The 24,604-nt window shown below is 32.9% G+C and overlaps 1 protein-coding gene across 1 annotated transcript in view; it reads right to left on the reverse strand.

The window, feature by feature from the left end:
- Positions 1-644: 644 nt before the first annotated feature.
- Positions 645-24,604, reverse strand: part of LOC127730663 (SAP domain-containing ribonucleoprotein-like) — a 40,138-nt gene continuing 16,178 nt past the window's right edge. Inside the window, exons 5-11 of the mRNA XM_052239177.1 lie at positions 20,844-20,913; positions 19,809-19,879; positions 8,944-9,004; positions 7,286-7,351; positions 4,415-4,486; positions 3,355-3,435; positions 645-1,901 (exon numbers count right to left, since the gene is read on the reverse strand). Coding sequence (XP_052095137.1) covers positions 1,860-1,901; positions 3,355-3,435; positions 4,415-4,486; positions 7,286-7,351; positions 8,944-9,004; positions 19,809-19,879; positions 20,844-20,913 — 463 coding nt within the window. The 3' untranslated portion in view covers positions 645-1,859. The remainder of the gene's footprint in view (positions 1,902-3,354; positions 3,436-4,414; positions 4,487-7,285; positions 7,352-8,943; positions 9,005-19,808; positions 19,880-20,843; positions 20,914-24,604) is intronic.

Here is a 24,604-nt window from a genome sequence, read left to right on the forward strand (position 1 = left end):
TGAATGTTTCCTCTAATAAAGCCAAAATAAAACACATGTCACAAAACCCTGTAGTTAGATTATTATATCTAAACTTTCCCTACTACTGTCTCATTAAGAGAGCAAGAATGAGGTTATAAAAGTACTTTTATCTTACCATAGGGACCCTAAACACCTCAGATGAAAGTCACTGGACTTGAAAATTAATGGATCAAGCCTTCAACCTCTTCACTTACTACTGCAACAGACAGAAAGCACCCCTCAAGATATAAGTTATCTTAGGCTTTAAAGGGTTATTGTGTAATTTTATTTTGATTCTTTTGGTTGCTTACAGCACTGAACCATAAGACATAAATATAATGGAATTAATTTTCAATGCAATATTTTGCATATACTTTTAAACTCTGGAAAAGTTCACCTTTAGGAAGCTTTCCAAGGTCCAGGGCTTAACTTTCCCAAAGGCGGCCATGGACAACAAAACTGAAACTTGTTCTGGAGTCATTATACATTAATGTACCAAAGATGAGCCCCATTATTGCAGAAATTGTAAAAAAAGTCTTAAAGTTTAGTTGTTTCATTTCAGAAGAACAGAATGATGGAAGGCTGGACAAGGGTAACACAGTTAATCTGGTCACTTAGTGGCGGGCCATAACAAAATAAATCAATGCATTTTATAATCTTGTATTCAGAAAGGCACAATTACTGTGATGGGAAATAGTCTGCTTCAGAGATCTTAGCCTTTTATCAATGCACATGAATTAATTTCCCCTGTTGAATGATTCATTTGTACAAATTTATAAAATAAAAAAACATTATTGTAGTGTAGAAACCATTTTTCAGACATTTCAGTCAGTGGCCTTCTTCAGTAATTCTGTTTTCTTTCTATCATACCACATCTCCTTATTTTTATATGGTAGATCATTCACCTTTCATAAATTATTTAGGTGTTAACTACATAGTGGAAAGAGAAAACAGAGAAACAGACAGAGACCAGTGACTCAAAGGTCTGGTTTTGATACTATGACAAATCAAAACAATTCAGAATCCTTAATGCAGAAACAATCTACACTACAATGAATACAAGTGATAGTAGTTTGTCTGATTTACATTCAATCCAAGCAAACTACTTATAATCCAGAAAGTGAAAATCATTCATAACCTGTTTTTTTATGTTAGATAATAATGTTCCATAGTTTTAAAATTCAAAGCAAACTTAAGCCATTTTTTAGTTTTTAATATCATGATGTCATTAACATGTGAATTTCAACTTTAAGGTTATAAATACAAAATGAGTTTCTCTACAATACAAATGCCCTCGCCTGCAGCAAATAAGATATGAACAGATGCCAATTCTCCCTCAATACACTAAATAAAAAAATCCCAATCTTGTTCTCTTATTTGAATTAAACATTGGTATACTTCTCATAAGAACAATAAGTTCAACATCTGGAGACTCTGATAAAAAAGAAAACCATGTTGGCATGTGTAATTTTCAAGAGATTTTCTAAATAGATGGGTTTTAATTTTGTCAAAGCATGTAAACCAAAATGAAATGAATACTGAATATAAATCATCATTATGCAAATAAACTACAAAAATCAGTTATTATTTGTGGGCAGCAGAAAATATAATAGACATCAGTTATATTTCAACAAGACAGAACAGACAATGAGTAAATTATATGTGCTAAATCCAAGGTGTAATAAAAAAGTAGTATTTGATTAAACAATATACTCAGATTGTTTGAAAACAAATAACTCAGATGAACAATGTTTCAATTCATGACTAATCTATGTACAAATATGAAATATTTTGTGTGGGATCTTTGTATTATAAAATGATCTAAATGGCAGTGTCAATGTTGAAATGTTTCTTGGCCTCTATGTTAGTCCAAATCTTTCTGCTCTTTTAGATTTCTTTGCCTGTAAAATACAAGAAATATATACTGCTAAGTCTCTTACAAAAACTTATATAAAACAAATAAATGGAGAATGTGTCTATGGGCCACAGATGCCCCCGCTTGTAAATATGCATGAGTCAACTTCCACATACAGATGCAGGATTCATGTAGTTAAGACTGTTTTGTGATAATAAGCATTGTGTATATGTTTCATAACATTTGGTTGAGGCAAACTAAAGTTAGAGAATGGAATCGACAGATTTTGCAATTTTTCCATTTATAAAGGGGCATAACTCAAGAACGGTAAAATTGACTCCACCCAATTTCGAACTTGATCTGTGTTTTGTGGTAATAAGCATTGTGTATAAGCAGATTTAGCAATTTTTATGTTTATAAAGGGGCATAACTCATGAACAGTAAAAGTGACACCACCCAATTTCAAACTTGATCTGTGTTTTGTGGTAATAAGCATTGTGTATAAGTTTCATAACATTTGGTTGAGGCAAACTAAAGTTAGAGAACGGAAACAACAGATTTAGCAATTTTTATATTTATAAAGGGGCATAACTCATGAACGGTAAAAGTGACGCCACCCAATTTCAAACTTGATCTGTGTTTTGTGCTAATATGCATTGTGTATAAGTTTTATAATATTTGGTTGACGCAAACTAAAGTTAGAGAATGGAAACCAATTTTTGGGGTCGTTCGGGACAGACGGACCTGTGAGCGCGCTAACGAGGCCATTTTCCATAAATTTAATATTTCCAAGGGGCATAACTCTTTAGAAAAAAGTCGATCGGCCACCATTATACAAATTGTCTGAGATATTGCTGATATTAACCTATAGTATAAGTTTCATAAAAATCTGGCAAAAATTGTAACTGTGAGAGCGCTAACAAGACCAGACGGACAGACACACGGACACACAGACAGAAATAAAATGATGACATCAAAATCCATTTTGTGCAAAAATACAAGTTAACTACAGCATCTAATGCAACGCAACTTCTGGTAACTTTATTATCACATTTTCTTACCAGAACAAGAATAAATAATGGCATCTTATTGTTTATATGGATTTTACCATGGAACACCTTATAATTTCCAAAATTTTACCTCATGGTTAAATCTATAAACCATATGCTGACATTAACGTTCCTTAATTAAGCAATACCAAATCCAATTATGCAATAAACTGATTCTTTCATAAATGTTTGAATGCATAAAACTATAAACTGGGTCAATATTCCTAATGGGATCAAAGTGAGGAACACAATTATATTTCTAAACAAAAAACAGTCAGGTATGATTTTAGATATGTTCCTATTAATTAATTGATTTTAAACTTGAGCATTAGTGCTGTTTTAAAGTACAGTGTACCATACAATTTTGATGTAAAAAAGTGAGTTATTGAATGTATGCTACAACAGTTGAAGCAACAGGTAACTACTATGGTTAATCATTAGATTTTATACCTCCACTTCAGAACTGACAGCTACAGTACTAATAGCACCAAATCTTTCTTTTCTCTTTAATATCTTCTCTTGATCTTCACTCTGGAAAATATCAGGGTATACAAATTTTGGAAGATAAAAAATTTCAAATACATAGTTGCACAAGAAAGTTTTATAGTTTTTAAAATCTTACAAAGTACAATTCTACCATGTTTTTCCATATTAATTACTGATCTGGTTGTCTCTCTTGCTACATGAAACAAACAATCTTATAAGGACAAGTATTTTTTGTTCTTTTTTTAACCCTTAAAGGCAACATTTTCTAAAACCTACAAACCTTTATAAATCATACTACTCTTGACCAATCTGACTTGGACTTAATCGTTTGATGATCGTTTGTTTTCTAATCTTGAACATTTTGACTTGATTTAGTCCTTGAGCGATTGTTTCCTACTTCTAGGCTATTCTGACTTAACTTAATCCCTGAGTGATTGTTTTCAGCAATACTTTCTTCATTTAACTTTCCTACTTGAATTGAGCATTGGGCATTTATTTCATTCATCTTTCCATTTTTTCCTTAAATTGTTTTAACATGAGCATGGTGTTACAATAAGGACAATTTATTTTCTAAATCAAATCTTTAAGTCTTTAATTTATGGGTGTAAGTTAAGGTTGGATATATTTCAGCTTTTGAGTAAAGATAGATGCATATCAAACAGACTTTATCCGTAATTTGGACGACAGTTTCACCACATTTCTAATTTGTTTTACTTCATAAAAATGAGTGTTTCATTATGTATAGAGATACATGTAATTTGTTTAAATCAGTCTTGAAGCACCAATTTCTGTGGAGATCATCAGTATAGATGAAGCACAAATCTTATAGTTCAACAGAAAATATTTTTCCTACAGGCTTGTATGAAGAATTGATCGAACCACAAAATCAAGTTTCACGCAATATATAAAATTTTCCTCAATCTAAAAGAATAAGAAATCAAACAATTCTACAGTAATATGTGATGTGAAAATAACTTGCAACAAATACATAAAAACATATTGTCATAAAAAATCCTTTATTTACTTTACTTAAGGCTGGTGCTACAGATCCACCAAATCTTTCAGCTCTCTGTTTTAATTTCTCTACATCAGCTACCTGCAAATGATATATGTTATTCAATGGGTACTAGCTGTCAAATTCATGTTCACCGATTTGACTCAAATTCTCATATTTGATTTATATTCATGTAAAACATTTATTCAAATTATAAAAAGTCTCAAATAAACAATTTACAGGACATGGGCTTGATAATATGTAGCTTCGTTTCGTGTGTATTTTAGTCTTAACACCATCTAATTAACTATCGAGTTGACCTCCGAAGACCTCTGATGGTCATATAAGCGATATAAACATAAATATATATATAAATAGAAAGTGAAATCGTGCAATTGGATTTTTCTAGGTCTGTTTAATTTCATATTATAGATTAATAAAATGCTCCCCTGGGTGCAGCTTGATACGACCGCAGAGGTCAAACCCTGAACAGTTGGGGCAAGTATGGACACAACATTCAAGCTTGATACAGCACCGAATTTGGATTGTGATTAAATATTTGACACAGCACAGGTTTCTGACACAGAATGAAAGTGGTCTAAGAACTTAAAATTTTTTAATTTACCTCTTCAACCCATATCATTATTATTTGCTTTTATATATAAATCAGAAATAAACAATTTAAAATGGAAAATTTTAAAGAAAAAAAAATCCCCCCACCAAATTTTTTGAACCCCCTTATGAGTCATCACCCCCAAACTCAATCCCAGCCTTCCCTTTGTGGTATGGTACCTGCAGTACAATTTCAGAGAGATCCATACACTTGAACACAAGTTATTGTCTGGAAACTAGAAAAATGCTTGTTTTTTGGCCCCTTTTTGGCCCCAAATTCCTAAACATTTAGGGCATTTACCCCCAAACTCAAACCCAGCTATCCCTTTGTGATATGGAACCTTGTAATACAATTTCATAAAGATCCATTCACTTACACACAAATTATTGTCCTGAAACTAGAAAAATGCTTGTTTTTTGCCCCTTTTTTGGCCGCTAATTCCTAAAATTTTGAAACAATTACCCCCAAAATCAATCCCAGCCTTCCCTTTGTGGTATGGTACATTGCAGTACAATTTCAGAGAGATCCATACACTTGAACACAAATTATTGTCTGGAAACTAGAAAAATGCTTATTTTTGGCCCCTTATTCCTAAACGTTTTGAGCAATTACCCCCAAACTCAATTCCAGCTTTTCCTCTGTGATAAGGAACCTTGTAGTACAATTTCAGAAAGATCCATACACTTACACACAAGTTATTGTCATGAAACTAGAAAAATGCTTGTTTTTTGCCCCTTTTTTTGCCCCTAATTCCTAATATTTTGAGGCAATTACCCCCAAAATCAATCCCAGCATTCCCTGTGTGATTTAAAACCTTGTGGTACAATGTCAGAGAGATCCATACACTAACACACAAGTTATGTCTGGAAGGTACAAAAATGCTTATTTTTGGCCCCTTTTTGGCCCCTCATTCCTTAACTGTTGGTACCATAACCCCCAAAATCGATCCCAACCTTCCTTTTGTGGTATTGAACCTTATGGTAAAATTTCATAGAGATCCATTCACTTAAACTAAAGTTAGAGAGCGAAAACCAATGTGTCTTCGGACGACGACGACGTCATACCAATATACAACCGCAATTTTTTTTTGCCGTCGTATAAAAATATATGTTATTCATCGTTTTTACCTCAGTTAAGGGGTTAAATTGAAGTTCACATGAATACGGATTCAATGAGGTTGAATTATTTACTTGCAAGTGAATAATTCACCTTCAATGTTTCTTAGCTTAATTTGACAAAATTGGACCATACTGGCTGCTAAAAGCAAATTACTATTTCACTTTTTCCCTTTAATTAATGATTGAACAAAAAAAATCATACTTTAGATTTTTATATATCTCGTAGCTAGTGCCCCTTTAAGGAATTATCTTATAAATTTGTCAAGGTTCATTTGATTCCAAATTTCATGAATATCACAAAGTATCTCTCTAAATATTTCAAACACTCAAATACAATGTATTTTGATAAAAATTTATTTGGCAACTTCATATTTTACATCTAATGACCATCAAGATTTCACTTTTTTGTTTTTACCTGTGAAGATTAAATGGACTCAACCTTGATGAACACTACTTTACCAGTCATTGCTTTGTCATGATGTGATCAAGAAGCTTTTATTCTTTTTTCAACAACCCATGACAATGCCCTTCTAGATCAAATTCTGGGTCACCATTTCCTGTGTCTAAGCATTTACTGTTTGGCATTTTTAAGTTAAGGTATTTTTACCAGTTTTTTATTGTTGTCTTTTATTCTTCTAACCACTTCATAGCATTAATTTTGTTCTGTCAAAAGATGAACAATATTTTGCTGAAACAACATAAATTCTAGAAATAGACTTTGAGACACGCTCCACCATTCTATTAATAACCATCAAACTAGGCCTGCTGTGACCCCAACCTTAAACTTTATATCTCGAAATTGACAGAATTTTCCTCTTCAGAAGGGACATAATCTATTTGACCATTAAAACAGAAAACTTAGCTTTAAGAATTGACAATCATAGCACATTGTTTCCATACAGCATGGTTTTTGAAGGCGAGACAACAGCTGCATCAGGAAATGACTCTTCTTCATGATTATAACTTTGGCTTACATGCCTGATATCCTTTTTATCACATAAAAGGCTTTTAAATCCTATTTAAAAAAACTTGTAACTGGCCATACTATATTTTCACCGGGCTGGGCCAGTGGTCATGTACATGAAAGTTTATAGTGAACATTGATATGCAGTGTGTACACAGTATACATTGTAGATCTTGTTCTATGGAACGAAAACAAATTTACTTTACCTTAGATAAAACAGGAGAAACTACACCAAATCTTTCTGCTCTTTGTTTTAATTTATCTGCATCTGCCTGAAGAGTATATATTTACATAAAAAACATGATAGAAACTTATTCTTTTTTGCTGTTTTCTGTATAAAATTATCTGAAATAGGAAACAACTTGAAATGATAGGAAACTTGAAAAGTCTACCTATTCCTGCAGCAAAAACATTTTTTTCAATAATTATGAATATTTTTGTCAAATAATTTTAATTAGAACGATGTACTAGTTTTTCTTATATTAGATGTGTTTTTAGATTGACAAAAAACAAAAATGGAACTCCACTAAAAAGCTTTTTTTAATTAATTTGTTTTTAACAAGAGTGCACATGCTGAAATGTCTCGTCTGCTTTACTGACCATTGATATTGTGTTGAAAGTCTTAAAGATATAGGTTTAAGTAAAAATATTACACAAAGAACTATGACAATGAGGTCAAGGTCAGATAAATCCTGATAGACAGACATGTACACCTTACAATTATTCCATACACCAAATATAGTTGACCTATTGCTTAAGATAACTGAAACACAGACCAAAACACAAAAACTTAATATTTACAAATGAACCATGAAAATGAGGTGAACGTAAGATGAGACCTGCCAGACTGCCATGTACCCCTTAAACTCATCCCATACACCACATATAGTTGACCTACTGCTTATAGTATTTGAGAAACACACCTAATCACATAACTTTAACCTTCATCGCTGATCCATGAATTGAGGTAGAGGTCAGGTGACCCTGTCTGACAAACACGTAAGACGTTGCAAGGAACCCATGTACCAAATATAGTTATCCTATTACTAATGATAAGTGAGAAATTCACATGACAAAAAAACTGTAATTTTTTTCAAGCAGTCCCTGAACCATGAAAATGAGGTCAAGGACAACGGACATATGATAGACGGAAACTTCGCAACACAAGGTATCTCCATACAAGGTATGAAGCATCCAGGTCTTCTACCTTCTGAAATATAAAGCTTTTTACAAATAGTTTACATTGCTGCCGCCACCTGATAGTAATCCCTATGTTTTGCACACTGAGACTTTCTTAGCTGGCAAGACAAAAACTGAAATTCAACATTCAAAAACTCATAAACCATCTTTATTTCAATAGAAATTGTCATAGATATATGAATGTAAGTTCACCATAACTAACTGCCAAGATCTAGTTTTCTTTCAAACTTCCTTTAGCAAAGCTGTTCTTGTCCTAAACATGCATGAAATATTTTCCACTGGAAGTTAAGCAAATAACAATCAATCAATCCTTCAGGATTGTATGTAAAATGTGAAATCTTCTTGTTTCTTCTTGTTTTATTTATTGTAAAACATTTTCAACTTCTAAAGTTCATGACACTATATTTACAGTAGCATATATTGAAGTAAGTGAATTCAGTAATTGTTGGAAATGTCTAAACATGAGACATATTCCTGCAACAGGGAAAAAGACTACAACTTCCATCTAGAATCTAACCTAAGCACTAATGATATTTTCAGCTAAATTTCAGGGTCCCAGCTGAAAATTTAGAAGCCTGGGCTACTGGACCCTGCTAATCTGTTTCCCTATTACAGATTAATGTCAACCATTACCACACACTTCTACAAGGTTAAATTAACTTACTGATACATCTCCTGAGATTTTTGCTGATGATATGTTTGAAGATTTTTCTGACAAACCAAATCTATAAAAAATTTTAAAATATTATAATAACTAGATATCAATGAGATGGGAGCCATCTCTGTGGGCCCCGCTGTGAATAATGTGTGGTAAAAAATTTGTATCTTTATTATTGGACATGGGGTTGTCAACTGAAACCAAAGTTTTTGACCTTGACCTAGAAAGTTGTACTTAAATTATGACACACCCTCTGGTGTTGGTTTATATACATGTCAAGTATAAACTTTGAAATCATAACAATTCTCAAGATATAGAGCGGACACGATCTTCACCATTGGACATGAGGTTGTCAACTGAAACCAAAGTTTTTGACCTTGACCTTTGACCTAGGAAGTTGTACATAATTTATGACACACCCTCTGGTGTTGGTTTATATACATGGCCAGTATAAACTTTGAAATCATAACGGTTCTCAAGATATAGAACAGACACAATCTTTACCATAGGACATGGGGTTGTCAACTAAAACCAAAGTTTTTGACCTTGACCTTTGACCTAGGAAGTTGTACATACATTATGACACACCCTCTGGTGTTGGTTAATATACATGTCAAGCATAAACTTTGAAATCATAACGATTCTCTAGATAGAGCGGACACAATTTGTTACAGACGGACGGACGGACATACGGACGGACAGACAGACTGATCACTTTAGGGCGGCCGCCATTCAGCGGGGCCCTAATAAATGTGGATAGTGTCCATATGTGGACACAGATGATGCCCCCGCTTGCATAGCATATAGTTATAAAGGGACATAACTCGAGAACGGTAAATGTGACGCTACCCAAATTTGAACTTGATCTGAGTTTTGTGGTAATAAGCATTGTGTGTAAGTCTCATAACATTTTGTTAAGGCTAACTTAAGTAGAGAACAGAAACTAAAAATTCAGCAATTTTTCTATTTGTAAACACGCATAACTCTAGAACGGTTGTGTATAAGTTTTATAACATTTGGTTGAGACAAACTAAAGTTAGAGAACGGAAACGAAAAATTCAGCAATTTTTGTGTTTATAAAGGGACATAACTCAAGAATGGTAAAAAAGTCGCCACCAAATTTCGTACTCAATCTGTATTATGTAGTAATAAGCATTGTGTATAAGTTTCATAACATTTGGTTGAGGCAAACTAAAGTTAGAAAACAGAAACAAAAAATTTGTACTTGATCTTAGTTTTATGGTTATGAATATTGTGTATAGGTTTCATAATGTTTGGTTGGGGCAAACTTAAGTAACAGAATGGAAACTAAAAATTTTGCAATCTTTCGATTTATAAAGGGGCATAACTCGATAATGGTTAAAGTGACACTACCAAAATTCAACTTGATCTGTGTTTTATCAGTGGAAGTCAAAATTAAACATTGCATTGTATAAAGCATTGATTGTAGTTGATTCAACTATAATCATGGACAAAGGAAGATAACTCCAATTTAAAAATAACTTAATATTTAGAATAAAATAAATTTTTTTCAATTTTTCCATTTATAAAGGGGCATAACTCTAGAACAGTTAAAGTGACGCCACCAAAATTCAAATTTGATATGTGTTTTGTGGTAATAAGCACTGTGTATAAGTTTCATAACATTTGGTTAAGGCAAACTAAAATTAGAGCACAGAAACGAAAAATTCAGCAATTTTTCCATTTGTAAGGGGGCATAACTCTAGAACGGTAAATGTGACGCCACCAAAATTCAACCTTGATCTGTGTTTTGTGGTAATAAGCATTGTGTATAAGTTTCATAACATTTGGTTGTGGCAAACTAAAGTTAGAGAACGGAAACGAAAAATTCAGCAATTTTTCCATTTGTAAAGGGGCATAACTCTAGAACGGTAAAAGTGACGCCATCGAAATTCAAACTTAATCTGTGTTTTGTGGTAATTAGCATTGTGTATAAGTTTCATAACATTTGGTTGTGGCAAACTAAAGTTAGAGAACGGAAACGAAAAATTCAGCAATTTTTCCATTTGTAAAGGGACATAACTCTAGAACGGTATAAGTGACGCCACCAAAATTAAAACTTGATCTGTGTTTTGTGGTAATAAGCATTGTGTATAAGTTTCATAACATTTGATTGAGGTAAACTAAAGTTAGAGAATGGAAACCAATTTTGGGACGTACGTACGTACGTACAGACGGATAAGGGTAAAACTTAATGCCCCCTCCAATACGGCGGGGGCATAAAAATGTTTCCATCCACTAAGAAGTAAATTGGTATATCTTAAACCTTGTCATGCATTTTATGTTTGTCGTACAGTTTATAGTTAGGGCTGTTCCATTAAAACATACATGGTACCCAGGGAAGGCACTTTAAAAATGGGGTAACCACCTATAGAGGCAAATTAAAATTTCACTTACATTTCCACTATGCAAAAAAATAGATGACATCCACCTATAGTTGAGATTTGGAAGTTCCTTCCCTGGGTCCCATGTATGTTTTTATGGAACAGCCCTTATTGTAGTTGACACTGTCTCACTATAAATCAGAAAATTACGTATAATTGCCTATGAGACAACTCTACACCAGAGACCAAAGTTAGCAATAATGAGCAAAACCCATACTGCCTAGCAAGCTATAAAAGGCCTTGAAATTTCAAACAAGAAAACTAATTGCCTGATATGTGTACAAAAGAATAAATGAAAAACAAATATGATACAGTAACAAAGGATAACCACAAAATTACACGCTTCTGACTTGGGACAGGCATATACAGAATCAGGTAGGGGTAAAACATGTTTGTGGGTGTCCAAAACCCTCCCCTTAACCTCGGACATGAGTCCATTTTTTTCATATATGGCATCTTTTTATTTTCTTTATACAAAAAGACAGTAAGACAGTTGTCAAACACTTTGTTTTATCAATTCTTCTAAAACTGTTTCATATACCGTTGGAACTCGAGTAATAGTCGATCCGACTATTAGTAGGTTGCCCTTTTCAGCTCCAAATTCTAAGGATTTAGTCTTCACCCTCGTATAAGTCGGACAAAATTTGGACATTTTTTTTGCAGCTGACAGTTACTGAACGCCGGTAAAACCAATGCAAATCCAGGACTTATATTCATTTTCTGCATGAATGTTTGTTTGGTTTGAATTTAGTTGATGTTGATCATGATCATTTATATTGCTGTTAATAAAAAAGATGTATTCATTCCTGTTGTTTTGTTCACTGTTTGATTAGCCATGGGCGTGTTTTATTGGTCTCTTCTGCACATCTCCAGAATGTCTTCTGGTGAAGAGTCCAAAAAAATGAATCTGGACCTCTTCTGGAGATATTATATGGAGGATCAACAAAACAAAAATTCAATTTGCCGTCGAATATAGCAGATTTTTGTTATGTTGGATGACATAAATGAAGTTTACGATGATTTTATAGAAAATTAAGATACGTCCGGTAGACATGACTGTAAAAGTGTGCTCTGTTCGTGACATTTTTCTTTGTTCTTTTCCTAACTCAATTTTGCTAGACAAATCTGGCTTAAACCCCCACTATTTGATTTTTAAGAATAATCTTAAACTGCACAAAAATTCGTCAATGTTTGTCTAGAATATGATCAAAAAGGACATCTTGTCTATCCAATTTTTTTAAAGTAACCAAACTGGATTATTTTTGTATAAAGCAAAGATATCGGAAAGTTCTCAAAATCATTTTTCTCTGGTGGTCCTTGAAGAAAATCTTCTGGTCCTAACTATTATTTCTATTGCAAAATTTTGATGGTCAAAACCTTCGGACCACCACTTTTCAAAAATGTTCATTGTATATGTATCAATATGCAAGTATACAATGTATACCAGACATTTCTCAGACTGTTTTTTTTTTCTTTTTTTTTTTAATAAATCCGTTGGTTGTGTACTGATTGATACTTCAGTCTGGGAGAACAAGATTTATTTCAGTACTAGTTGTTATTAGCTTTGAACAAACTTCCAGTTATTGCAAATACTCTTATTTCGTTGCTTTGTGCATCTATTGTCTTAATGTAAATTTTTTTGTGTGTCTCGTACCGATCTTTTGAGTTAATCTAATTGCAATTGATTTGTGCAGGAAGTTCTTATATTGTACTGTTACACCACTGTCCAAGCTTCGGGAAGGTTTGAGCGCTCACAAACATGTTCTTGTACTGTTACACCACTGTCCCAGGTTAGGGGGCGGTTGGGCCGGATTCCGCTAACATGTTTAACGCCGCCACATTCTGTATGTATGTGCCTGTCCCAAGTCAGGAGCCTGTAATTTAGTGGTTTTCGTTTGTTGCTGTGTTACATATTTGTTTTTCGTTCATTTTTTTGTACATTAATTAGACCGTTAGTTTTCTCGTTTGAATGGTTTTACATTTGTGATTTCAGGGCCTTTTATTGCTGACTATGTGGTATGGGCTTTGCTTATTGTTGAAGGCCGTATGGTGACCTATAGCTGTTAATTGCTGTGTCATTTGGTCTCTTGTGGAGGGTTGTCTCATTGGCAATCTTCGTTTTTATATCAACCCTGCCATATTCTTTGTGTGCCTGTCCCAAGTCAGGAGTCTATAGTTTAGTGGTTGTCGTTGGTTCATGCCTCGACTCATATTTGATATTTTGTTATGTATAATTAGGCCCGGTTAGTTTTTTCGTTTGAACTGTTTCTCACACTTTTCACGTCAGGCCTTTTATAGGCGACTTTTAATACAGTATCGGGTTTTGTCAATGTTGAAGGCCTTAATTACGGTTGCCTATAATTGCTTACATCCACTTCATATTTGAACTCCGATGGATAGTTGCCTCATTAGCAATCATACATCTCTTCATTTTTATATTATATACCTGAATTTTAAACGCGTGTTTTCCTGAACCGAGTCCTGAACATGCATGACATATTTGTCACTGGGCGTTAAAAATAAGCAACAAACAATCAATCAATTTAAACTTGTGTTAAATAAGAAGACAAGAGTGCACACACTTAAATGTCTCGCCTTCTTTACTAATCATTGATATTATGTTGATAGTCCTAAATATAAAGCTTTCTTACAACTGTCACATAAACTTAACATTAACCAAGAAAAATAAACATTGACCAATGAACCATGGAAATGAGGTCAAGGTCAGATGAACCATGCCAGGCAGGCATGTACAGCTAACAATTCTTCCATACAACACATATAGTTGACCTATTGCTTATAGTTTTAGAAAAACAGACCAACACACAAAAACTTAACACTGAGCAATGAACTGTGAAAATGAGGTCAAGGTCAAATAAAAACTGCGCGACTGACATAAAGATCATAAAATATTTCCATACACCAAATATAGTTGACCTATTGCATATAGTATTAGAAAAAAAAACCAAAACTCAAAATCTTAACTTTGACCACTGAACCATGAAAATGAGGTCAAGGTCAAATGACACCTGCCAGCTAGACATGTACGCCTTACAATCATTCCATACACCAAATATAGTTGACCTATTGCTTAAAGTGTAAGAAAAACAGACCAAAACACAAAAACATAACATAAGCAATGAACCATGAAAATGAGGTCAAGGTCAAATAAAACCTGCCAGACTGACATGTACATCATTAAATATTTCCATACACCAAATATAGTTGACCTACTGCATACAGTATTAGGAAAACAGACCAAAACACAAAAACATAACATTTAGCAATGAACCTTGAAAATGAGGTCAAGGTCAAATAAAACATGCCAGACTGACATGTACATCGTAAAATATTTCCATACACCAAATATAGTTGACCTACTGCATACAGTATTAGAAAAACAAACCAAAACACAAAAACTTAACATTGAGCAATGAACCGTGAAAATGAGGTCAAGGTCAAATAAAACTTGCCAGACTGACATGAACATCGTACAATATTTCCATACACCAAATAGAGTTGACCTATTGCATACAGTATAAGAAAAACAGACCAAAACACAAAAACTAAACTATGACCACTGAACCATGAAAATGAGGCCAAGGTCAGATGACACCTGCCAGTTGGACATGTACCCCTTACTATCATTACATACACCAAATATAGTAGACCTATTGCTTATAGTATCTCAGATATAGACTTGACCACGAAAACTTAACCTTGTTCACTGATCCATGAAATGAGGTTGAGGTCAAGTGAAAACTATCTGACGGGCATGAGGACCTTGCAAGGTATGCACATACCAAATATAGTTATCCTATTACTTATAATAAGAGAGAATTTAACATTACAAAAAATCTTAACTTTTTTTTCAAGTAGTCTCTGAACCATGAAAATGAGGTCAAGGACATTGGACATGTGACTGACGGAAACTTCGTAACATGAGGCATCCATATACAAAGTATGAAGCATACAGGTCTTCCACCTTCAGCGACAGATTAAAAAAGTTAATAATGCCCTCTTCCCTTCCCCATCCTTCATCTATAAATTTAAACTGACCACCACGGAATAGCCCAACTTAGTGTTGAAAGAAGCGTTATACACCAATCAATCAAAATCCTTCCCCTACAATATCAAATAGTTGTCCCTTAACTGTTATTGTCCGTGTAGTTCTTATATTTATCCAGCTTATCGTCCTACAGGGATGTCCTACTAAGACTGTCATACCATAAAAACTTTTATAACACAGCTCACATTCTAATATATCTGCATTCATAAATTTATTAATGTCATTTAGACTAAACGACGCCATGTTTGTTATGTGCCTCTGCTGTCTAAACTACCTATCAAAAAAGAAGAGGTGGAAGAGAGCCAGAAGATCTTCCCTATTCAAAAAAACAGAAATGGACCTCTTCTGGCTCACTACGGAAGAACAAAAAAACACGCCACATGTGTTGTTTTCGTAATGCATCAATGATTTTGTAGGGTATGACTAACAGCCTATTGTTTGAGAAAAGCGAACATAAACCAATATGAACCTGAAAAAATTAAAAGTCAAACAATTTTTTTCACAGCACACATAACTCAGTGTTTAATGAGCATGTACACTTCATAATTCTTATTATATTGTGATGATTAAAGGATTAAAAAAATTAAGTGAAGCTAATCAACTTTATATTTAAATAATTGCAACTCATTAGTGTCATCTGTTTACCTATCACTGATATTTTTCACACCTTTAGTGAATACAACTCTTTGTCTCTTTTAAAATTAGGGGTTATGTCTAGGTTAGTCTATGGAAAGGTATATACTATGAAATTTAGAGTGAGGGGCTTGCCCCGAGCTCTTAATTTCATAGTATATACCTTTTCATAGACTATCCAATTTAGCACATATTTACAACTCGAGTAATCTTTTAATTGGTCTATTGATAGTTTATTTTGGCTGACTACTTGTATCACAGGTGTTTGTAAAACGGAGCTCATTAACGAAGTTTTGTAAATCTACTCACTAGTATCATTGTAAAATATGTGATTTCAAAAGGCCCTTAACTCCAGAATGAAAAGATGGTAGCTGCTGGTGTAAGTATGTATATTGATATAAAGCGGTGTTTTACTATATATGTTCTTCTTACATGGTAAGATGACCAAATAAATTGACCAACAGCAGGCAATGATTAAATTGCAGTGGAAGCTTTACATATTTTGAAAACATTTTTTAATTTCACAGTAAAACTAAAGCTATAATAAATTTGAAACATATTTATAGTTTTTCCTCATAGATATAGTCTAGCAGATAGGCATTAAAAAGATCAGAGATTATAGGTTTTGTGTGTTTTTTTTTTATTATTTCAAAGTAAAAACTAAAAGATTTATCAGAATATGTTTATATGTATATATAGGTGGCACATTATCTTCAGACATAATCACAGTTTTTCAATTCATGACATCGTCCTGAACATGCATGAAATATTTACCACTGAACATTAAGCAACTAATAATCAATAAATCAATCAATTCATGACGAAATAGATCACCTCCCTTAAGAAAGTTTGAAAAATTATCACCAAGTTGCTTTAATTTCCCTTCACAAGGTTTCATAGTACACACTTTTTTTGTGTACAAAGTAATTGCATGGATGATACATTATCATAATTTTAAGATATCGTTGTACTCTAATCGAGGTATAAAGAACCATATGAATAACCCTTTATTTAAATGAAAGAAATTTGCAATTGTCAAAAACATTTTTTATATCCAAAGATTTTAATAGCAGGGTATTTAAAAATCAACGTGAAAACTAATTACAAACTATTTAATTTAATTTGGAACACAGCATTTTATTTCAAAATAGCCAGTGGCAATTTTTGTTGTTTTAAATATCATGATTACGATACAATGAAATCTTACCCTTGCGGTCATTCATGCTGATTACTTAGTACACGGGAAAAGTATGTACTATGAAAATTAGAAGGCAAATATAAGCAATTTGATTGGACGAGAAGTTGTAAGTATGTGCTAACAATGGATTATATTGGCTTGTCAATCAATTTTGTAATTTTTGTTTTCCTGAGACATTTTAATGAATAATATTTTGATCTTGGGAATGAATCTTATTGAATGAAGATTATTTTTGATTATTTGACTATTGTATGATTTATAAGTATTGAATTGATATCATGATATCACAATTATGACACAATAACTCCGCTTACACCCCAGTTCTATTGTTATACTTCATAGTTTCTATTTCTGAAACAAGTGTAAATTGAATAGATCTATTGTTACGAATAACAATGGATTTTGATCACAGGGTGTACCCCTGCTTCTACATCCCGGAAACACAGTCCATTGTTATTCATAACAAAAGAAACTGTTTTTTTTTAATAGCATGAACTTAAGAGATTACTTAAGTGTTCACTACAAGTTGTTTCACGACATATTGAAAAACATATTCCAGGAAATTCCAATAGCGAAACAAATATTTAGCTTCTATTTTGAATTACAAACAACATTTAAATACTCCTTTGCTTGAAGCTAAAATTTTAATCCCATATGGCAATGTCTTAAAGAACATACATGTAAAGAATTTTTATTTGAATTATACATTAAAAACATATAGTTTTCATTTGGACTTAGTCTTAAGACTAATGATGGCACCCAGGGGCGGATCCAGCCAATTTTTAAAAGGGGGTGCCAACCCAGGATAAAAGGGGGTGGGGGTGGTGGTGGTGGTGGGGGGTAGGGTGGTTTCCAGCCATATGTCCACATTCTAAAACACTGATCGTAAAAATATGGAGATTCCAACCCCAGAACCCCCCCCTTGGATGACCCCAAAAAGGGGAGTTCCTACATATGCAATCTTTTTTTTTGTATGTAAAGCGTGTCCGGTCGACGGGTTTCTAATCCAGACACCTATCCCACAGTATGTTCGAATATGAATGTTTGTTTAATGTTGAGAAGAAGGGGGGGGGGGCTTTTTTGATAAAATCGTAACATGTAAAATTACCTTAATTAAACTGATACAATAAGAACTTTGGGTTATAAACATTGCGTTATCTTCAGTCTCTTCTGCCAAATGCAACGCCTGACTCAAAATGTCGTCCATCTTATCCCCGTCCATATTGACAACTGCATAAAAGGAGTATGATTTTTTTTTTGTAATAAGAATGCACGATACGGCCAACCTTGTCCTGCTGATCCATATTAGCACATGGATTTAGGGGGAATATGCAAAACGGCAACTTTGACATTTGTAAAATCTACTCACTTGTCAAAGTTTGAATGAAGATTGTCAAAGGAAGGTTTCTTGTGGGGTTTCATAAAAAAAAAAAAAATATTTTTCTTATTAATCGTGGTTTGAAATTGTCAATAAAAATGCTATCCGTTCTTTTTCATTTAATATTCAATGTAAACTAATATAGGGTTTAGTATCGGGTGTAAGTTAGTTATACACTTTGGGATATGGCGTGTCTAGATAAGAAAACCCTCCGGCCTCCCGCCGTCGGGGTTTCTTATCCAGACACACCTATCCCTCAGTGTATAACTATTACTGAATACATCCTTTCACATAGTTGGTACATTGTTATCTCCTTTTCATTTTTGGTTCTTGGCTCTTCTATTGGGTTTATGCACAAACCATTTGACCATGAAAATCAATACCCAAACCGGCAACAGAGGGAATTTCAACACGAATTTGCAGAAAATTGATAACAAAGAACAAATAAAACACAAGGACAGTATTGTAGTCATTTATTTTCAATAAAAACTTTTTATTTATTGATTTATGTAGGTTTGGCAATCACAAAGGTAGTTTTGACCAGGAAATTCACTCCTGACCACTTTTCTCAAGCTTGGATTTTTCCTCTGGTCGCTGGATCTCGTCTATTAGTCGGTACCTCTCTCTGGATTATGAATTTTACCCCCAATTTTCCGACTAATAAGCGAGTAGGTACGGTATTATAATTTTTTCAAATGAAAATCTGATTCATTCCATTTGAAAATTTAACGTTTAAATTTTATATTGCCACCAGTGAGCAGGGCACACTTTGTTTTTATATTTTAAGCTATCTTTCATGTTGAAACTTTCATTTCAGACCAAGTCTCAATTTTACAACAAGTTTATAATTCATAATGTAATTATATCATTGGCTTGTTCTAGAATTTTCTGAGTTATTATTGATTGATTGATTGATTGATTGATTGATTGGTGATTGCTTTACTTTGCAATGAGCTATGGTCGCTCAATATTTTTATTTTGGTTCTCCAGTGAACACCTCGAGCTATAATTAATATCTCCTACACATTGACAGCAATCACAGTAATGCCTGGGAAAATGTGTAATTGTGCAAGTAAAAAATAACTAATGAAAGACAATTGAAACACATGTTATTAAGACATAGAAGTTATAAAATAAACTTTTAAACAATTATAGACAGTTTAATACAAGCCTACAAGAATATATTACCTTTCTGCTCTTAGTTGTTTCTTTGCTTCAGAACTAACAGCACCAAATTTTTCTGCTCTACTTTTTAACCTCTAAAAGATAAAGTATTTGTATGAGTATCAATAACCCTAGTCTAATGGATGAAAGTATTACAATGTACTACATTTAATTCTTAACTTTTAAAGAAGTTATTCACCTTCCTTTGGAATATTACTTGATATTTTTAAATTAGCAGAAATGGACTTTGGACTTACTTTTTTCTTGAACTATAGTTAGCAGATATAACCAAGTCCCTGTCCATGTCATGCCAAAGTATACCCCTTTAATCATTCAGATGAAGACATGCAATATGAGGCGTAAAAGTACATCATGTGAGGAAGATTCTGTGAAAGTTTCACAAATTACTGTCCCACAGTTCAGGAGAAGTTGAATGCCGATATTGTACTAAAGTGGACAGAAGAACGAACGAACTAATGGAAGGCTCGCCATCACTATATACTGCCTGCTTTAGAAGTGGGGGGTAAAAAGAAAGAAGGTGTGAAACAGCCTTGATTAATAAAATCTTAAAACATTTTTTTAAGAACTATCTATTACAGGCCTTCAAATAAATACAAGATACCATTCAGGCAACATGTTGAATGTGGATCTATCTTTCAAGAAAGTATGTATCTTTGGAATCAGTGTAAGATAAGCTACACCTGAATTGTTTATTTCACAGAGAATTAATATTTTTTCATCCTTTTTGTATATCAAAAGTGAAATTGAGATGGTTGAAAAAACTTTCAATTGTTCTAAAAGCGGTTTTAAATCATTACTGTTTTTGCACTAAAATACCCAGATAATAATCAAAAGTCACTAGTAAACATATAAACATCATTTCTACATGATTTAGGGTTTTTTCTTAAATAAGTTCCTATAACTCCTCATTCATATATTTAGATACGTTTTTTTTCACCAAACAATTTACATAAAACATGATGAGTCATTTTCAAATTGATTACCAATATAATTAACTATCATACTTTAATTCTAAGTAATCATATTATTCATATTCACCTCTGCATCTGAAAATCCTGATAAAGAGATCTTCTTTGGTTTACCATTTTCTATGGATTCCTTACTTGAACTATGAATTATAAAGCAAAAACATATCATTAACAATTAAAGTCAACAATGTTATGCTCATTTCTAGTTTTAAAATTTTAATTATATTTTATCATTAGAAGACATTCATGACATCAGGCACATAAAATGAATTATTCCACTGTTTATACCTATTGATAGTTTAATCAATATTTGATTGGTTGAGACTATCCCACGTGTCATTGAACAAATCTTCATATTCCATTCTGAGGATCATATTCCCCTCTGAAATGTCAGGATTACTTAACTTACGTTACGCGCGGTTAATGTACATAACGTTTTGAACTTCTTATTCTTCTTAAAATAGCGATAGCAAAAATCATTATCATGTTCAAATTTATTTCAGATGATACAAATCTTCATATCTCCCTCCAGCACGGGAAATAAATGTATATTATTTCTCAATATTTTCAATATTCACATTGTGATAAAGAAAGTATTTACTAATGTTAAGGAATTAACTGAACAGTTTTCATAAAACATCATTCTATGTCTTCTTACTGACATTAACCATGATTAGAGTGTGGAACCTTTATTTACCCTCCAAGAGAAATTGTTTTAATAGGTTTGTAGTTTCTCATTCTGGTAAAGATCATCATGTTCTTGCACTGATTTATGACGTTGTCCACATATTTTGTTGTTTTCAGTCATGTTTTTATTTTTGATAGGATATGTTGTAGTGTGTTGTTGTTTTGATCTTTTTTGTTTATTTAATATGCATAAATAAATGGTCAGTTAACTAAGCTACACAAGCTGAAGTACATATACATATTCAAAAAAGAAGATGTGGTATGATTGCCAATGAGACTCTCCAATAATGTAGAAGTAAGCAACTATAGGTCACTGTAGTGAACAGCCTTCAACAAAGAGTAAAACACATACCGCATAGAAAGCTATAAAAGACCCTAAAAAGACATGCATTTTTACACATTTGAAAAAGGGATCATACTCTCACAGATATTGGCTGTTTCAAATATCACAATAATACGCAAATGTTCCCACTTCAACAAAAGAACATACCAAATATGAACTTAATATAGTAAGCAATAAAAGGCTAGCTGCCTACATGAGCATAATTACATCTTATAAAAAAAAAAAAGGGCCCATAACTCTTGAAAAAAATTACAACTTATACAAAGATTAAAAAGGATCAATAACTCTTTAAAATAAACTGCTTCGCCGAGCGCAGCTGATTACGACTGCAGAGGTCAAACCCTGCACATTTGGGGCAAAAAATGGACACAATATTCAAGCTTGATACAGGTCTGAATTTGGATTGTAATTAAATATTTGACACATTATAGGTTTCTGACACAGAATAAATGTAGTCAAAGAACTTAAAATTGGTTGTATGATTTGAATTTATATTCAATTGAAGATTTCTTGCTGTTGTGCATTACTTAGTAAATCTGTTTTCAGACTATATACAAAGAATTAGCAAAATAAATTGTGACCCCCAATTTTTTCTTTGGAAAATTGACAATTTCTTAAATCTTGACGGAAAAAAATTGACCCCCCCGCCAAAAAAAACTTTTTGTACCCCTCCCCCCCAAATTTTTTTTTTACACCCCCCCCCCCCCTTCCAAAAAAAATAATATAAAAACTGTCTTTTTGGAAAATCGTAATTACCTGATCATGGTTAACCCACATCTAATATTAAAAGCAGTGGTTACCTAAACACTATTATGGTCAGGACAAAATGCCTCATACATGTAACTTTTACAGTGTTTCAAAGGGTCTGCAACACCTTCAAAAATAGCTTTAAAGAAATGCAAAGCTAAGTACATTATAACATCAAGACATCATAATAAAAATTAACTAGTGTTAACAAAAGGTTAAAGACTAGTTGTTTAAAAAGGATTTATTAAACACATCCTTACCAAAGTAGAAGACATTGTCAGACTTGAAAATTTTCCAATTCAAAATTTACAAATCATAAATTGGATATCATACCAAACATGAACTGGATACATAGAAAAATATTCATGTAGACAAGATCTGGACCACTAGACAACAATTGTAATCGAGTAAACTAAACACTCTGAGTTTGATGAATAATAATCTCCATTTCAATAAGATGTGAAGTCAAAATATATACCTCTACTGCTTAAAATTGTGGTCTTATGATAGCTAGCATGCCTAAATTACAATAGGCTGATGATTCAATCCCTGATTAAGTCAAACAAAAGATTTTAAACATAGTTTTAGCTGCTATTCAGCTTAACATTTAGCATATTAATACTAAATGACTACAAAATGTCTGCTTTGTATCTGCTCAGTAGGATGAATTTAAACAGAAAACTGTTATTTCCTTGAAATTATAGAAGTCTTCACTGTCCATTTGCATCAAAAGTAAAATAAATGCAGACACAGATGATGCCCCGCGGGCATATAACATTATAAAGGGACATAACTAGAGAACTGTAAAAGTGACGCCACCCAAATTGGAACTTGATCTGTGTTTTGTGCTAATAAGCATTGTGTATAGGTTTCATAACATTTGGTTGAGGCAAACTAAAGTTAGAGAACTGAAACTAATTTTGGGACGTACGTAGGTACGGACATACAGATGGACAAGGGTAACACTTAATGCTCCCTTGTTTGCGGCAGGGCATAAAAAAGAAGGTCAAATAGGACAAAATCTTGAAGTTATATGTAACTACTCATTACACAATGGCAATTACAAAATACCAGCACAATATCCTGACAAATGTCTTTTCATAGATGCATATGCCAACCCCCTTTTGGTGTAATCAGTAAAAACGTATTCAGATTTCAATAATTTATGATTTTTTTTCAGTAACAAAAAAAAATCATAAAATTTTAACATAATCATACTAACAGGAACACTGACAATTGTTCTAAATGGAAGTGTTGTTTATAATGTTTGGAAAAGCATAATCTTCCAGTTTCTGATTTCATTGTCAAATATTTAATTGTTCCATCAGACATAATAATTGTTCATAATCTTACAAGAAATGAACAAATCATTTTCTATTATAAATAGTCCTGAGAACACTGAAGGAATATAACAATCCAGAGCACTCAATCGCTTATTATTAAAAAATTATAACCAATAAAATGCTTCGCTGGGCGCAGCTTGATACAACCGCAGAGGTCGAACCCTGAACAGTTGGGGCAAGTATGGACACAACATTCAAGCTTGATACAGCTCTGAATTTGGTTTGTGATTAAATATTTGACACAACATAGGTTTCTGACACAGAAAGAATGTGGTCTAAGAACTTCAATTTTTTTAATTTACCTATTATGGTCCAATGTCCAAAATCAAAATACATGGTTAAATTCAGCATATCAAAGAACCCCATATATTCAATTTTTGTTGAAATCAAACAAAGTTTAATTTTGGACCCCAACTTGGACAAACTTGAAACCTGGTCCCATAATCAAAAATCTAAACACATGTTTAGATTCAGCATATCAAAGTACCCCAAGAATTCAATTTTTGTTAAAATCAAACTAAGTTTAATTTTGGACCCTTTGGACCTTAATGTAGACCAATTTAAAAAACGGGACCCAAAATTAAAAATCTAAAATCATGGTTAGATTTGGCATATCAAAGAATCCCAATAATTCAATTTTTGATGAAATCAAACAAAGTTTAATTTTGGACCCTTTTGACCTCAATATGAACCAATTTGATAGCGGGCCCA

Source organism: Mytilus californianus, unplaced genomic scaffold (genome assembly GCF_021869535.1).
Source record: "Mytilus californianus isolate M0D057914Y unplaced genomic scaffold, xbMytCali1.0.p SCAF_2, whole genome shotgun sequence".
Lineage (NCBI taxonomy): Eukaryota > Metazoa > Mollusca > Bivalvia > Mytilida > Mytilidae > Mytilus > Mytilus californianus.